Here is a 17535-nt window from a genome sequence, read left to right on the forward strand (position 1 = left end):
ATCTTAAAAACACCGGGCAACGTTTGTCTCACTTTGGAAGGAGGGCGTTAAATGATTTGATCCATTTGTTCGTTTCAAACGAACCTTCCAAAGTCACTCGTACTCCTCTTGTGCTTTCTGAAGTACGCGACCCAGGGAAACCACGTGCGCGTTTCCACCACTCCACTGCGAGGAGGTGCGGGCAAGCAACACAGCAGGGGCACCGGAAGTAATCCGCACAAGGTGTCGACATGGGCACTCAGAAGTCACAGCCCTGTGAAGGCCCCACTAAACCACCTGTCGGTCTACACGATGCTCCCATTTCTGTTCTCCCCATCTGGAAGCCAGCACGTGGTCCTGCTCCGTGCGTGACGTACATCAAGGGAGGGACGGGAAACCCCGCGCTATCTTTGCGAAAGACGCTCACTCTCGGGTGTGTATATGGTGCAATTCATGGAAAAGAAAGGCTCCGCTACAGGAGACAAATCTGCTGCTTTGACACAAATCATTTTGAGCCTTTCAACAGGCCAGAATCGATGGAAAATGTGCAACTGTGGTCCTGACACTTTTTTCCTTCCAAATTATCAGGTGTTTGGTAAATACAAGTGATCAAATCTCCACTGCCTTATCACATCCCACGTGTATAAAATGCTGACTAGAAACCAAGTATGGGTCACAATGTGGACACGGGCAACTGTCCACCTCTGGAATAAAAGTCCTGTTCAGGGCCATCTACCACCGGGCTGCGAGCAGACAGCGTCTCCGAGCACATGCAGTTCCTAACGCTCGTACAGAAAAGTTCCACATACCTTTTTGGTTGTGCTGAATTCGTGAACAACTTCCTTCTCTTGATCTCTCATTACGGGCTTTTTGGAGATATTTCCCACATACACGTGACTCCGAATGACAGGCAGGAGATCAAAAGACGACTCTGCAATCTTCTTCAGCGCGTCAGCTATGGCTTTGTCGTGGGACTCTACGGTTTCTTTCGGGTTTGGAGGCAACTGTGAGGCTGTACTGACGGTCGGAAGAGCACCTCTCTCCTCCTCTGTCGTCACGCCTTCGGCCTGAGGGAGGCTCCTCCGGAGGGTCTTGTGGACTCCTTCTGTGGCGGTGCTCCCGGGTTCTGGTTCTGGGGACCCGCTGTCCAGCCGCAGTCTCTTAGCGCTCCTCAGCGTAGATGCAGACAACGTCCTTTTCCCACCTGAGTCCTGGTGAGTCCCCGTATCTTTGGACTTATCCTGACTGCAGTCACTCCCAGAGCTGCCCCCCGTTTTCACAAAGGCGGTTGACGTTGACGTGATTGCTTTGAATCCTGTGATGGCACCGACGGGCCCTGCTAAGTTCTTACAGTCAGCAGGTGGGCCCCGGGCGAGCTGAATGTTCCCTTTGAGGATGTTGAGGGTGCGGGCCCTGGCAGACAACTCCGGGTACATGCTGTCAAGGATTTTGACGGAATTCTCCTGGGGTCCGGCCACAGCCGTGTGGGCGGAAGCAAAGGGGGGGAGGCGGCCCGGCACAGGGAGGGCATGCTTTGGCGTCGCAGCACAGAACTGCAGGGGAGACGACAGGATCCTCTCGCCAGCTGCTGCGGTGGATGGGGACGGGGATGTGCGTAGGGGCGAGGGGCATCCGGGCTCTTCCGGCAAAGGAGACATCGCAGGAGGCACCGGGATTTCACACAAGGGAGAAATGGGGCCGATGGGAGAGGCGGGGGAGGAGGGAGTGGAAGCGGCTATCAGAGGAGACACCGGCCGGGAAGTCCGTGGGGGGGTGGCAACCAAAGGAGCAAGCAAGGGTGGCAGAGGGGGCCCCACCTCCTGCCGTATTTTACTCAGGGTGTCAGAACAGTCTGTGGGGGTCGACGTGTCCGCATTGGCTAGGATGGTCTGAGCTTGACTTCTCTGGGTTTTTGTGTTCTCTCTTTCCCCTAAAAACGACTGGGAGCCTTCACTCTGATTAGCTTCAACTCTGCTTGACGCCGAGGTCTTCGCTGGCTTGCTTGACTGGTCTTTGCTGGTCACCTTGGATCGATTCTTATTCTTGCCAAATGGCTCCAGTTTTGAGTTAAAATACGTGTGATCAGACGCCACTACCTGAGACTCGAAGTTCTGGTCGTAGATTTCGGAGCTAAGCCTCACACTAGGTTTGACCGGCCTGTTGCGCAAGCGACTTTTATCGAAGTTGGTGCTCTGACTGCTGCTGGAGATTTCTTCCTGGGCACCGGGGAGGCTGCCGCCCTGGGGCTCCGGAAACGCAAGGCCAGGGTGACCGGTCTCTGGAGACTTGTCCACAGCAGCGACGGAGATGAAACCGGCTCCCGGGCCTCCCGGCTCCGGGGAGACAGCGACGTCCTCCGGGGTGTCGCACAGTATAACCTGGTCCACGTTTGGCATGAGAGCCACCCCGTTGATGATGGTCCAGTGGTCCCCCTTTTCAATGACTAGATTCTGATCCTTGTTGATCAGCACATTGATCACCTCGGAGGTCACCGTAGAGATCTGGCACTGGAATGTCGTTTCCGCCTCCCCTCCGGCACCGCGCTCCGCCGTCTGCCCTGCTCCCGAGTCGGCGTCCAGGGCTGAGGGCTCCGCCGCTTCTGACAGGCCCTCCTCCCCACCACGGTTCGGGCTGGTGACGTGGGAAGCGGCCTCGGGTCCGCTGAGGGCGCTTCCGTTCCCCGAGGGACCGCTACCGGGAGAGCCGCCCTCGCCGGCCAGGCCGGCTGCTGGAGGGGGCGTACCCGTGGGCAGTGGCGAGGGGTCCCCCGCTTCCCGAGGTGGGCCGTGCTCTCGGACGGGCCCGGCGGTCACGGCGTCGTGCACGTTGAAGAGCACGAAATCGGCAGCATCCTCTCCGGCGGGGCCCTCGCAGCTGGCCTGAAGCTCCTGTCCGATCTTGGTGAGGACCTCTGACAGCGTTTCCAGAGAGCGCCGAGAGAGCCGCCGCGTGCCCCGCAGGGGCCCGTCCTCCTCCTCGGACTCGAGCCACTCTTCCGGGGTCTCGAGCGCTTCTTCTTCACACAGCTGCTTCCTGTACTTTTCTCCTGATGGCTCACCTGGCTTTAACTCTTTGCTCATGTCCTTACTCAGGGTTCCTTTGCTAGAACATTCTGAAACCGAGTCCCCGGAACTATAATCTCTTAACTGACAACTTTCGAGAAACATGACGACCTCGGACGTAGAAAGTCCGTCTATCTCCGAGAGAGTACTGATGTTGAAGTCCTGCAGGGCTGAGGTCAGACACCCCACCTCCACGGAGGGCCTGCTTTCGGCCGCGCTGGCCCCCAGGGCTCCCCCACCTTCCCCGGAGGCGCTGGCGGCCCCGTGCTGGGCGGCCCCCGTCACGGCCTCGGGCTCGCTCTCGCCCTCGCTGCAGCTGGGCGCCTCGCTCTCTTCCACCTCCGTGTCACCGCCTGCCGCCTCCCGGATGCCCGTGTAACAACACGGGGCCGCGGCCAGGGCACCCGGAGGGACGCCGCGCGTCTCTTCATCTTTTCCGAGACCCGCCGACGGGAGCGCCGTCCCGGAGGTGCCTGGGTCTCCGGGAGAAGCGCCGCCCGGGGTCGGCGACGGCAGCTCCAGAGACCCCCTCAGGCTCTGCCGCCCGCCAGGAGGGTCCTCGGACACGGCCAGGGCCCCCCCGCCAGATCTGCCCGAGCCCTCACACGGTGCTCCTGCACCAGGAAAGCTTCTCGACACGGGTGCTGGCGTGGCCGGAAGGCGTCCATCCACAGGCAGCCCGGACGAGTCCAGACTCGGGGCGCGGAGGAGCAGACCTTGTTCCTGCACTGCCTCCTGGGCCGGGGCTCCCGTCAGGACATCCTGGTTCGGGACTGGGATCTTCTCACAAGGGAAAGACAGTTTGCTACTTGTGGAACAGTGAGGATTTTCTACAGGTACAGAACCGCTTGGAAAATTGAAATCTAATTTTCTCCTTGAGGCAGAAACTTGTGGCGAGGTCCCCCCCGTAGCAGCCGACCCTGGCACATTCCAGGCCGGGTCCTCTCTCTCTCCACCACGTCCCACTCCAGACGCCATCGCGAAGGCAGGCTCAGTCCTCTGCGGCCCCCAGTGCTCTGACCTAGCCCCGTGTGCCGTTTCGGGTCTGGCCTGCTTGGTGATCACCGAAACTTGGTTAGGCAACAGTGACGGAGTGGCCCTGAGCCCCGCGGGGTTATTTTCTCTGGCGAGTTCAGGCCTGGACGCGGCTCCCCTGTTTTCTAAGGCTGGCCCTGCCTTTTGTAACTGATGGTCAGTCTTGTGTTCGTGTTCTGATTTAGCTCTCAGCCTTTCCTCGCTACCTCTCCTTAACAGGTCACTCTGGTGCCAGGAAGGGCTTTTCACGAAGCCAAACCCACTCTTGGTCAAGCCGCACTGAGACTCCACCAACGGCGTGGAATCCGCCCTGGTCAGGGAGGGCTCAGTTCTCAGACCCTGACTTCGACACTGAGCCTCTTTCGCAGCTTTTATGAACACCGACTGTGGAAGTGAACAGACTCTGGGCATGCCTTTCCCAACGTCTGTGCCCTCGACCTCACTGCTACTCAGGTTATTAAAATGTGATGTTCCCAACTCGGCGCTCAAAGCATACAAGCTGTTTTCCAGATGGTTCTCTCCGGCAGGACACGCTGGGGGCTCGGGCTGCAGGTCCAGCAAGGTGAAGGCCTCAGCTCGTAGCTTCTGTTCTGAGCGCTGCAGGTCGGTGGGGGCGGAGTCAGGAGGAAGGTGTGCATCAGAGCAAGGCTGGGAGTCACTGCACACAGACGACGCCCCCGAGGTAGGAGAGGAAGAAAGCCTGGCGTCAACACCGAGCCCTGTGGTGCCCACTGTGTGACCTGCGTCGTCTGCTGGTTCAGGCGAGGCTCCTAAAATGAACCTCCGAACATCTCTGTCTTTTCCCAACACTCTACACATTCCCTGAAAGTGGTCAGAAATGGATACATGATCCGATTCAAAAGGGATTTCGTTTGTCAGTGTCCACGTAGTAAACTGTGGTTTGGGCGATCCTATCATTTCAGACAGCAGGGTCTGTCCTTCAGATTCCACGAGGTCACTGAATGGTCTGCTGCCGAGGGGAGGGTGATGCACGTCAGCCCTCCAGAGGGCCGCCGCCCCGTCCTGGGCCTGGCGGCCAGACGTCCCCCCACACACGCTTCCTACGGTGTCATCGAGCGTGTTCTCTGTCTGCACCGACTTGTCCGCCTCGCGACCCTCTCTCAGTCTCTGTGCCTCATCTAAAATGCCTCTTTCCCTGTCACTCGTGGCTTCCGAGGACACTGCCCAGGGTTGCTCGCGAGCTAAAGCGCGTGTGGCTGAAGGCTCTCTCAGGGCCTCTGTGACTGTCCCAAACCCAACCGCTGTCACTCCGTTTACTTCCAGCGCAGTCAGAGTTCTGGAGGCTTCGTGCGATGTGAGCTTTTCCTCCCGCGTATCCCTCCTTCCATCACTTCTTCTGGATGAGCCAAAGTAATGTGATTCAGACGTCTCATCTTCTGAAACAGACGCGGCAGAATTTCTAGGTTGGGACGACTCATCGTCACTGGAATCCGTATACTCTCCGAAGTAGGTTTCCTGAAAAACGAAGGAGTTGTTCCCGTTAGTTAAGACTAACTGAACCGAGTGAACACAACTTACCAATCGCACGCATCACAGAACACACTCCTGCTTCCTGAAGAGCCCGTAACACCCATCCGCAGAAGGAGCATCTCCTCGAGTGCAGCCCACAGGCGACGGGCGAGCGGCAGCGGGAGCACAGACAGCACCGCCTCGCCTCCACCCTGACCCTGTCCCAGAGCCCCACCCCCACCGCCAGCTCCTCCCACAACTCACAGCCCCACGTGGCCTGCGGTCTGTTCTCCTACGGCCCGAACAGTCCCTCTCTCCAGCTCTTCCCCTCCGTTTCCCGGCACAGCGGTGTCCAACTCGGGACGCACTGCCCTCTAGTCCCCGGCCTCCGGGTCACTCTGGCCCAGCGCCACCCGTGTGGGCGGTGCACCTGGCCCCCGCTCTGGTGACGCCACGTAGACCTCTCACGCCAACAGCCCCTCTCACCAGGCTGCACCCGGGGTGCCGCTAACAAGCGGACAGGCTCCACTCTTTCAACGGTGCACACACAACACTGCTCCTTCCCACACAACCCACTCTCCGCCTCCGCTCCAGAAACCCCCCACCAGCGGCGGGGGGGAAGACCGGCGCTGAACAGCACGGACGTACGCCTGCCCCACTAAGCCAATCCTTTCCTCCCCTGAAACCTTAGGCACTTTTATCTGGTTCTCTTCCTGTCCTGCCACTCATCCTCAACCTCCTCTCCTCTTCGATGCGGTCACCTACAGGCGGATGCGCTCCTGGGACCCCAGCCTCTGCTGCTACCCACCCACACCGAACAACATCCCAGTCCCACGGCTTCTGTGACACCCCGAGGCTGGGGAGCCCCGACGTCTGGGCCCGCCGCAGCCTCCTCCCGGGCCCCACGCCCGTGGGCCTAACGTCGCAACGCGTGTGTCCGCCTGGAAACCCACGCACACCTCTATCCGCACCTGACACCGCGCCTTCCCACCCACACAGGGTTTCTTCCTTCCTCTCCTTTCCAGCATCGCTGACTCCTGAACCTCCCTTTCCACCACGTGGAAAACCTCGCCAGAGGCCGCTCGTTCGCCTCCTACCATTTCTCAAGCCACCCCACCTTGAACCCCAGTGCCGCTGCAGGGATGTGACCTGTGGAGAAGGCTGGCAACGGCTGAGTCAGCCAGTGACGTCCCCGTCCACGCTCCGCCTCCCTCCGGACTCTCCCCGCCGCCTGCACTCTGCCACACAGAGGCCAAGTGGAACCTTCCAACTGAAAACCTACCAGCCGATCGGCCTCCCGGGATCCACCGCTTCCCAGTGTCCCCACGATCAACTGGAAAGTCCCGAGGCCCCAGACGGCCCTCGCACGCCTGGTCGACGTGAACATCCTCTGGCACGGGATCACCTTCAGTCCCACAGGTGTGTAAAGAGCTCCGGCACCGGACACACGCTGCCCTCTTGAACACTCAGCGGGCTCCTGTCCTCCCAGAGCTTCTCTGCCCGCCCTGGCCTCCCCGAGGGCCGAGCCTCCGGCCTGGGTCCACTCCAGCCCCGCGGTGTCCGTCACGGCCGCGCAATCGCCTGCGCCCTTCCCCACCCCACTGCCAGGCGCGACCCCCGCCGAGTGGTAACCACGTCACCTCGCGTTCCCAGTGCCGGGCACGGCCTCCGGAACAGGACGGACACGCACTGCTTCCCAAATGAAGGGAGCGACTCAGAGGAGCAATGCTTTTATCTGCTCCTTAAGCCAAAAAGCATACAAGTCTGCTTTATCGAGACTGGCTTCCTAAGAAATTACAACAAACCATCGTGCAAACACACGAAAAGATGACGAATTCATCAAGCGAAGGTGGGGAATTTGGCAAACGCGGGTTAACGGGCATGCGTGCTACAAACAGGGATGCCCCATCTCTGAAACCAACTCTGTGCCTACACACATTGTTTGTAGGGACTCAGGATTTGGTTGTGAATAAAGACAAACAGAACACGACCCTGACACAAGCCACCAGTGTCACGGCAGCCACGCTGGTCCCAAGAACACGGGCACGCCTTATGCAGTTCTCACTTCGTCCCCAATAAAATCTGGCCCGAGTGTCACCGAGCACCTCCCACCGAGCACAGCTAAGTGCCAGGATGGGCAACGTGCCCACTGGATAACTCAAATCCAAAGCGCAAACTCACAGGTGCGAGCGAAGAAGGTAACGTGCTCAGGTGTGGTAAGGACACCAGAGGCGGGGACGGCACCGGAGACAAAAGAGGAGGGGGAAGTCTGAAGAAGTCGACTGCAGCCTGGAGATCTTCATCAAAAAAGCGATCACGATCAGAGAAGTCAGCGCTGTCCTGCTCACTCCTGTGCAGCGAGACCTCAGGATTCCGGCCCTCGGGAGACACGCGTTCGGGATGGTGAGCAGCGGCACCGGGCCCCTCTGTTCCCACACTCTTACAGGCAGAGAAGTCACCCTCTATCTCCATGGACAGTTCCGTCAGGCACGTCTGCACGGCTGCGGCTCTGAGGGGACCGCCTCCCGCCGGAGGGGGTGCGCCAGCGTCCCGGGACTCTCTGGGTGCGGGGGGGTTTTCTTTGGCGGGTTTTTCTGTGGGAGACAAAAGCTAATACTAAACATCTATAATATCAAGAAAACTTACAAAAAATATGCTAAACGTTCAAAATGCTTGTATTATCGAGTAAATTCGAATCAACAGAAACATCCTTTAAAAGGCAACCTACCAATCCCTCCCCACAGATCACCCTAGAAGACCCGAGCACATTTCCCATAAGCACAGTTCCCTAGCAACAAGCAAGCCAAGAGGGCCGGCAGGCAGAGGGAGGGGATGCCCCCCGCCCACCAGCAGCACGGTGCCTGGGCGGAAGGGCACCACGACGGCGGGTAACGGGCCTGGACGGCACGTGCCTTCTCTCAGTAAATCTTCCACACAGTGAGTAGTACTGGGGAGGAACGGCTCTGTGCATAGAGGCTGACAGGGAACATGATCTTCATGTCTGAAAAGCAATCAAAAATCAGCCAACATCAAGCCTATCCAGTGGTCACATTTATACAACGCTCTAATTAAGGGACTCGGCTAGGTCACATAAATGCTTTATATCACAGCGCACCGGGAAAATTACAGTAAAAAGCCAATGGTTTGGGGGTCTTGATTTTGGTGAACTGTAGCGAACTGTCAAGGAGGATGTTTGTGTCCTGGGAAGTAACTGGAAACAACCATCTGTCATCTATGAAAGTTGTAAACATATGTTTTACACAAGGACTCAAGGCTGCCTGGAGAAGTGACTGACTGACTGGAGGGCCGGGGGAGGGGGGGGGGGGTGTGGGGGGGTGGGACCTGAACATCTCACAGAGCCAGAAAGAAATTCTCCAAACAGGCTGGGGGTGCCTCGAGGGCCCCGGAGCCGACCTGAAGATGGACCCAATCACCAAGTGGGAAAAATCTGAACAATGAAATGATACGATGAGTTATGATGCAAATACAGAATTCCGATTAACGTGTGTAGAAGGGATGAGAGAAATGCAAGATTGCTAACAAACTAAGTGGTAGTTGTAGCACGGGGGCTTTGCCAGTGGGCTCGACTGGGAGAGAAAGAGACTGTCTGCACAGCACCCCAGGGTCCCCCTCCAGGCGATTCACGGCGACTTGCGGTGGAGAACCCGGGTGGACGCCAGCAGCCCTGCCCCCCCACCCCGTGCGCGCCCCCTCCCCTGCAACGGCCGGAGCACGGCGCCAGGCGCTACTGGGGACCTCTTGCCATAAACACAGTCTTCACCTAGCACGACACGACGGTACGCAGACGGAACTGATGGGTTTCCTCCCTCCCTGAAGGCGTCAAAGACAAGAGACAAAGCGAGATGGACGGACCGCGGACTGGGGGCCGAGACGCGGGCTGGGGGCGCTGCGAGGGGCAACGAGGGCTCGGGGATGGAAACAACTGGAGCGGAACTGGAGGCGTCCGTGTGAGGCCCAGCTCGGCTCAGAGACCCGCACTGAGGGTGACATTCAGCGGAATCTGGACGAGGAGCCTGAGGGGATTCTCTGCCTTATTTTTAAGAATTTTCTCTTAGAAACACAAAAAATTCGAAAGAAAAAGAAGATGTTTTAGGATTTAACATTCCAAAGATGCCACGTTTTCCTTTTTACTTGAAAAAGTTACCATCAAGCCATAGACTTACCCCTCAAAATAGTTTGCTTTTAAATAAAAACATCGGATTATTAAACGGAAAGCCCTTTCAATAACACCTTTAACGACAAGAAGTCGCGTGCTCATAATAAAACACGACTACTACCTGCTGAGGCAGGCGGAAGAGTCCCCGGCTGCTTCTGCCTGAAGGCACGAAGAGAGCGATTCGGGACCGCAGAAACGGACTCACGAGACGCAGGCCCCACCGGCCCGTTGGCGGTGCGTCTACCCAGAATGTGACAATCTGCTTAAAAGCACCCCATCACCGTGCCTCTCTTCGCCTCACAAAACCTCACGAGTTCCGAATCGAGCACTGATGAGAACCAGGAACTTGTCTAGCAACCTTTTTCTGCAGGAACTTTGCCTTCAGAGCCGGAGAGTAAAAACTAGGTCCACGTTTCTACAGATTTAGATCCTCAATGATCTGGCAATTCACAGCAGCTAACCACAAGAAACTAGTTACACGAAAGAAAAACGGCCAAGAAACACTTTCCTCTAACGCGAGACCGCTAACTTCTCCCCATCCCCGCTGGTACGACCAACCCCGATTTCCGAATCCTAAATCCTGGGTCGGGTGCACGTGGGCACGTGGGAGAACGCCTCGGCAGCTTTCCCCTGCAAATCGGGGTGTCCTGCAGATCAGGTCAAACCTCCGAAAACGCATCAGGGGTGGCGCTGCGCGGTGACCACGTGACGTGACGGCGTGAAAGGAAACGGGCTCTCGTCTGACCACAGCGGTCCTCTAAAGGAGCCGACGCGAGTACGGCAGGTGGAGGCGACAAGGTCAAGCAAAGGCACTGGGTAAGTTGCAGGAACACTACGCGCGGCTGGGCTGCCACTGGATTCAGAAAGGGCCGTGCCCCCCGGCGTCCTGCCGGCTCCCGCCACACGCGCTCCGTCGTGTGTCCGTCCACTTTCCCTGCACGTTCTCTGCTGGAAGCCGCCACTTAAACGGTGAAAGCCGAAGGCGCTTTTAATTTTCTTTTGATTCGAATTTCAGGCCCCGCTGAAGGGAAAGGAGCTCCGCGTAACGAGAGGTACCCACACCAGCCCATCTCACTCTTGTAACGGGAGACGTCACAGACTAAAGGCATACGATCCCCCGGGTAGACGCTTCTACGGTCACGTATGAGAAGTGCTTGCGGAAGCTGCGCTCTCACCTGGGACACACCTGCTGCCTTCACCAGGTAGTCTGTGTGTTGTGTTTATACAGAGCCAGAGTTCCTTCAGAAGCAGCTTTACTTTTCCTGTGAAAAAGAGCAAAGTATTAAAGACAGGTCACTTGGCCCAGTCCACCCAAGGCCAAACACACTCGTAGGAAATCGGGAGTTCCCAGACTAGGTTCCCGCAACGCCGCCCCCCGACCGCAACCACCGCGCGTGACACGCTCAGCTGCAGACGGGAAGGCCTGCGACGCTTCAGCTCAACACTGAAAGCTGAATGCACGCTTGGTTTTGTTCGAGGGGTGGGGGAATGAGAGGGCACGGGATTCGAAGGACCAAATCTACTTGCTGTCGAAGGCCTCTATCGTCTTTGTATATGCGTGGGCCCAATACATCTCTGGCCTTGTCACGGAAGGCGGTGAGAGATGAGGGACGGAAGCACGGCCAGAATGACCGACGTCGGAGACGCCGGCTCCCCGTATACGACAGACAATGGCAGAGAGGCACCCTCGGTCACAACAGGGTGTCAGAGAACCGGTGAGAACTGACCACGCTGTAACTGACCCGGGGGCTTCGCGGATAATGGAAAAATCCATTAATGGTTTTCAGGGGTGACAGGGTGGGAGACAAAAATACGTGTGTATAAACACTTGGAGGGGCACCTGGGTGGCGCAGTCGGTTAAACGTCCGACTTCAGCCAGGTCACGATCTCGCGGTCCGTGAGTTTGAGCCCCGCGTCAGGCTCTGGGCTGATGGCTCAGAGCCTGGAGCCTGTTTCCAATTCTGTGTCTCCCTCTCTCTCTGCCCCTCCCCCGTTCATGCTCTGTCTCTCTCTGTCCCAAAAATAAATAAACGTTGAAAAAAAAAAAAAAAGATTTTATAAACACTTGGAAAGGAAGGGATCATCACACACACAGACACACAGAGAAGCGTATGCTTTTATAAGGAAAAGTGAAAGTTTCTGAATTTGTATGAATTTTCAAAAGGGTCTGAATTCCTAAAATAGTTGAGAACCATCGGTTCAGGTTGAAAGGTAAGTATTTCTATAGATTTAGATCCTTGACGATCTGTGAATTCAGATTTTTGTAACTAAGACAGGCCTAACGAAATTCGTGTAACATTAAGAATATGACACTATGGGGGCGCCTGGGTGGCTCAGTCAGTTGAGCGTCCGACTGAATTCAGCTCAGGTCATGATCTCGCGGTCCATGAGTTCGAGCCTTGCATCAGGCTCTGGGCTGATGGCTCGGAGCCTGGAGCCTGCTTCCGATTCTGTGTCTCCCTCTCTCTCTGCCCCTCCCCCGTTCATGCCCTGTCTCTCTCTGTCTCAAAAATAAATAAATGTTAAATTTTAAAAAGTTCTTTAAAAAAAAAAAAAAAAGAATATGACACTATGGTTTTTAAGTGAGTTTAGCATTAATGTGTACATACATTCCAAAAAACTCCCAGAACAAAAAATATTCTTAAAAACTTAAGTATGAACGAAGAGCCTGTGGTCAAATCTGCATCAAAAGACCAACGACGCTAAGGAAAGTTCAATTAAAAATGCCCTTTAAGTGTTAGGGAATTTCAGGCCATCTCAAGCTCTATTATAGTTTCCCTGAAGCTCTTAAATTAGCCGGAAGCACTTATTGAAAGTACTGAAATCTTTAATCCGGTTCTAGAGAGGATAAAATACCAACCTTTTAAACCAAAATATCTGCCAAGAATTCATACTTTGAAAAAGGTCGGCTCTACGGAAGCTGGTGGACTGCACGGCCCCAGAAAGGGGACCAGGATAAGTGGTGAGAACACGGTAACAGGCAAGTTTAAAAGTCTGACGTTTCCAACCTCTCTTGAGCCAGGTCAGCTTCCGACTTGCACTGTTTGTGAGCCACATCCGTTCTTGAGTTCCAAAATTCTTAAACAAGCAACTTATCTACGAGGCGATTTACCCTACCCCCAAGCCTCCTTCCAAACACTGTAATGCCCTTTGCTTAAATGACCTGACTGGGATCCCTGCTTATTACGTATACCCAAAGCAGCAAACAAGGAACCTTAAAAAAAAAAGGAAATAGAGTTACTTTTCTATCCTTACGGAGGCTACTGCCCACAACTACGCCTGTTCTAACTGAGCATTCATTACTTATCGGACAAACACAAAACAAAAGTAGCCCTTCCCAGTAAAGCAGGAAAAAATCCACCCTGTGCTTTCCTCACTCAGCTGTGAAGAGGAAACCTCATTGGGTCCAACTGCACACCTTCCCCCACGCCTGTAAAGTCCTCCCTGAATCAGAATCTAAGGCGTTGACGAGCATCTCTGAGCCTGTCTGCTCCACGGACTTGTCAGTTACACCACATTAACACCACGCTTCCTTCATCATGATGAGCTCGCAGTTACGTTTTGATGTCTGGGTGGGCGTGGGCTTTGCTCAGGTTCTTCCTTCCCAAACACTCGATTATTCTGAATACCTATTCTTCCTGATAAGCCTCGACCGCCTGCTTGTCCTTCCCCATATGAAACCGCAGCGGGGTCTGTGTAAGACGGGAAAACTCACATCTTTACACAGCGAGTCTCTGATCCAGGAACATAACGTTCCCTTACACGTTCTGGTCTTTAACACTCTCCACGGGGTTTATGGCTTTCCCCACTGAGGCCCGGCGCACACGGTTCATAGGTTTTCTCTTCCTAGAGGGCTGACGGTCCCGCCGCCTTTGGAGGATGGGCTGTTCCTGTCCCGTCCCTATTCTGACAGGTCACCATTGGGCACCGCACATCACACTCTGCCAGCAGAGTCCGGAAGACAGTCTTACCATCCGCAGTGATGACCACTCTGAGCCTTCCTTATCGGATCTACAGCTCGCCCTCGTCTGTGCTGGCCCTGCTCCACTGCTGATGGCCTCCAGCCCACACAGAGTAGACGGCACAGAAAGCACGCGCGTCCGCTTCTCACGGTAGTGACAAGGCTCCTCTGTTTCACCTCTCTCGATTTCAAAATGTGTTGTTCTCGGGGCGCCTGGGTGGCTCAGTCGGTTAAACATCCGACTTCAGCTCAGGTCATGATCTCGCATTTCATGAATTCAAGCCCCACATCGGGCTCTGTGCTGACATCTTAGAGGCTGGAGCGGGCTTCCCATTCTGTGTCTCCCTCTTTCTCTGCCCCACCCCACTTGTGCACCCTGTCTCTCTCTCAATAATAAATAAACATTTAGGGGGTGCCTGGGTGGCTCAGTCGGTTAAGCGTCCGACTTCAACTCAGGTCACGATCTTGCGGTCCATGAGTTCGAGCCCCTCGTCGGGCTCTGGGCTGACGGCTCGGAGCCTGGAGCCTGTTTCCGATTCTGTGTCTCCCTCTCTCTCTGCCCCTCCCCTGTTCATGCTCTCTCTCTGTCTCAAAAATAAATAAATGTTAAAAAAAAAAAATTAAAACAAAACAAAACAAAACAAAATGTGTTATTCTATTATTACCTCACCAGATATTTTCCCCTGAGGAACGGGTACTTTTTCTCTTAGGCAGCTGTTGTGGTATTCCTGAGACAAATCTGTGAGTCGTGACTTGTGTGTGTTCTCTACTACTACTAAACTTGAGTCCCCAAAACTTCATCTAGTGCCTTGCAGCCACGTTCCTGAGTGACCGTGCTTGGAGTCTTGAGGATGTGAGCACGGGATTCTCAGCCGCCTTTGGTACTGGCCTATCTGAGTTCGAGAGAGTGACGTGGAAAGCGGTCCGTGTTTTTCTAAGTTCTGAAATGAATACAAAACAATAAAGACATTCGTCTCATCCACTGGCGCCTTTACAGAGCTCCCTTGTAAGTCGTCTGGATCTTCGACGGTGTTAGATCTTTATTTTATTTTAATTTCTTCTGGGTTATTCTTCCTGTTCAGGTTTACAACTATCCCGCCTCAATCTGAGCATGCTTTCCTTGAAAATGGCCCATTTCACAAACACGATCAAATCTGAATATAAATCTGTGAACTAAGTAATTCTCTAACTGCAGTTCTGTTCCAGTTTTCCCAGTCCTCGGGCTTCTGTCCCTTCCTGTCTCGGTCACACCCACCGAAAGGAGCTGTGGGCTCTGCCGGCCTTGCAAAGATCCAGCCTTCCATTTAATGGCCCCAAGTCAATTGCTTTGTTTCCTATTTCATTAACTTAGGTCCTTCCTCCCATTCTCCTTAGTTTCTGTTTTCCGTTGCATTTTCTTACTTTGCTATTCACCTTCTGTAGGTCTTGCTTTCCAGAATAATCACATAGGCCCATTCGTTCCTGTGAATGCCATACTGACAGGATCGCAGAGACTTCAATACTGCCCTACTGTTTGCTTCCAAAAGGGCTGAGTATTTCAGTTACTTTCTGTTATCCAAGAGGTGGTTTGTGTCTATGCACATTCAGTTACCAGACAGGTTTGGTAAGTAATTTTGCCCCCTTTGGGCGAGGGCAGGATTTTTGTTAACATCTTGTTAAAGATCGGTATCTTAATGATATATTAGGCTATAGTTCCTGCTGTCTAGTAGTCAACCTTCATATATGTTTGAAAAGTATTTTAAAGAATTCTACGTTTGTGGTTTAAAAGCATTAGATGGAAATCACCAATCTGCAATTACGAAATCAACTCTACCTCCTACTTTGTCTGCTTTTACAAAATCAACTGTTTCTGCGAAGAATACTAAGGCCTCTTATGGAAACAATGTGACTATTCCCTCTAGAATTTCCAGGCATTTTTACTTGATGCAGTTTCATGATTTTAGGTCTATGACCGTAGCATTTGCTTGGCGAACGGATCAATCACCAACTGATCAATCAACTTAATCAACCTGGATATTCCCTTTTAATTCATGTAAACTCATTTCCAGGCTGGAATTACTTTTTGCCTGATTACGGCTTCAAGTTAGCATTTGTTTGAAACTTCTTTATCCATCCCTCTATATTCAACTCCATTCGATTTTAAAAATACTTCCTACGACGTGCCAAAAACAAAGGTCACGCACAAGAAGTCACACCCAACACCTGAAAGGCCTTTCTAACACAAATATCGCGTGTGTGTCCTGCTCCTAAGTTTCCTTCAACTACTTCTTGCCGACCTTCTGTCCCGAGGGCTCTGTCCTCCCCTCCGAGAGGTCCTGCTGGAGGACCATGGGGACATCGACGATCTGGCTTTCCGCAGTCGAGAGCCCCACCGGCTCAGTTTCACAGCAGCAGCCGATGGCTATGCTCTTAGACTTTCTCTAACGACATTACCTCTATTTTTAACATTTTCTCCTCGTTCATGATTTAATCCTGCTTCTTCAGGGTTCTTCTCCTTGAGTGTGGTGGCCTCCTTTCACATGACTGCTGCCTCTCAGTTTTCAATGGAAACCGAGGCAGGACGTCTTGGAGAGCCAGCGTCTACTTCTTCAGCCTCCGTTTCCCTGGCAACAAACGAAGGGTCTCATCTCACGGACCTATAGGTGTCCACCTTCGGACGGAAGGCATGCAGAGTGAACCAGTTACGAGGATTTACCCGGAGAACGTACGCAGCCCATTTTCTGGGAACCTGAGTGGCTACCCTTCAAAGCAGCCATCCTTCCTCAACTTCCTGATCTCCTTACATCCACACCCACTCCGAGTGCCTCCTGTGCCACAAGTGACACTTCACAGACCCGAACTCTGGGCCACAGCGTGTGGACAAGTTCCAGAAACGGCTTGTGACGTGGAAAGGCTACAAAATGTTCACCCTTGAATCAATCACCTGGCAAACCTGTCCTGTCCTGCTCTTTCTCGCACTGCCCGTGCCCCTGAGTGGAAGCAACATAGGGCTTCTGCGATAAAACTTGCTTTTTGACGGCCGCTGTTTTCTCTGTCGTTTTGGGTTTCATCACCAACTGAAGCCACCTGCTTTACGTCTTCCTCCACTACATCCACTTTTTAACTCTAAAGGACAGTTCTGTGTTATTTTTTTTTCCCCTGCCATTTTTAATGGAACTCAGAAGGAATAAAAGGGAAAGGTGGCATTCAGGCAGACTTTTTAAAAATGAAGTCAACCCAATACTCCAACTGATGAATTCTTTCATAAGTATAGATGGCCCTTGAATGGCATGGGGTCAGGGGCACCAAGCCCCGGCAGTTGAAAATGCACATGTAACTGTGACTCCCCTAAAACCTGACTACTAATAGCCCACTGTTAACCTGAAACCTTCCTGATAACATAACAGGCAATAACACATATTTTATGTTATACACGTTATATGCTGTAGTCTTACAGTAAAGTAGGCTAGAAGAAAGAAAACGTTAAAAACTCAGAAGAAACATTGACAGTGCTGTACTGCAGTTACAGGAAAAAAGAATACCCACATACAAGCGGATACGTGTGTAATTCAAACAAGTGTGAAGGGCCAAAAGAGTGTATTAAGAGAAAAAGTGTTACTTGGGAATTAAATCCACCAAGGTCCTCAGTGAAATAATTCACAGATGCCCAAAGACTTCACTTACTTAGAAGAAGTAAAACGTACAGCAGACAATACGCTCAGCGTCACGGTGAGGGGAGGCAAAAGACCAAAGAAAACAGAACGCGGGGCTAGAGAGCAGCCAAGGGGATGGGGTGGGGGGGTTCGGTTTGAGACGGCGAGGCCTGAGCACATCAGATCCTCAATCACCCGTCAGCGCAGAAGAGAAGACGG

General features: G+C 53.8%; 1 protein-coding gene across 3 annotated transcripts in view; it reads right to left on the minus strand.

Annotated features, from left to right (window-relative positions):
• ICE1 (interactor of little elongation complex ELL subunit 1) overlaps positions 1 to 17535 on the minus strand; it is a 56508-nt gene that overhangs the window by 15970 nt on the left and 23003 nt on the right. For all 3 annotated transcript variants that reach the window (XM_047094242.1, XM_047094259.1, XM_047094251.1), the window contains 3 exons: positions 10899 to 10985; positions 7728 to 8140; positions 789 to 5552 (listed from right to left, as the gene is read on the minus strand). In XM_047094242.1, the coding sequence (XP_046950198.1) occupies positions 789 to 5552; positions 7728 to 8140; positions 10899 to 10985 (5264 nt within the window). The remainder of the gene's footprint in view (positions 1 to 788; positions 5553 to 7727; positions 8141 to 10898; positions 10986 to 17535) is intronic.

Source organism: Lynx rufus, unplaced genomic scaffold (genome assembly GCF_022079265.1).
Source record: "Lynx rufus isolate CCGP_SWC_20201006 ecotype Redwood Valley unplaced genomic scaffold, mLynRuf1.p SCAF_1, whole genome shotgun sequence".
Taxonomy (NCBI): domain Eukaryota; kingdom Metazoa; phylum Chordata; class Mammalia; order Carnivora; family Felidae; genus Lynx; species Lynx rufus.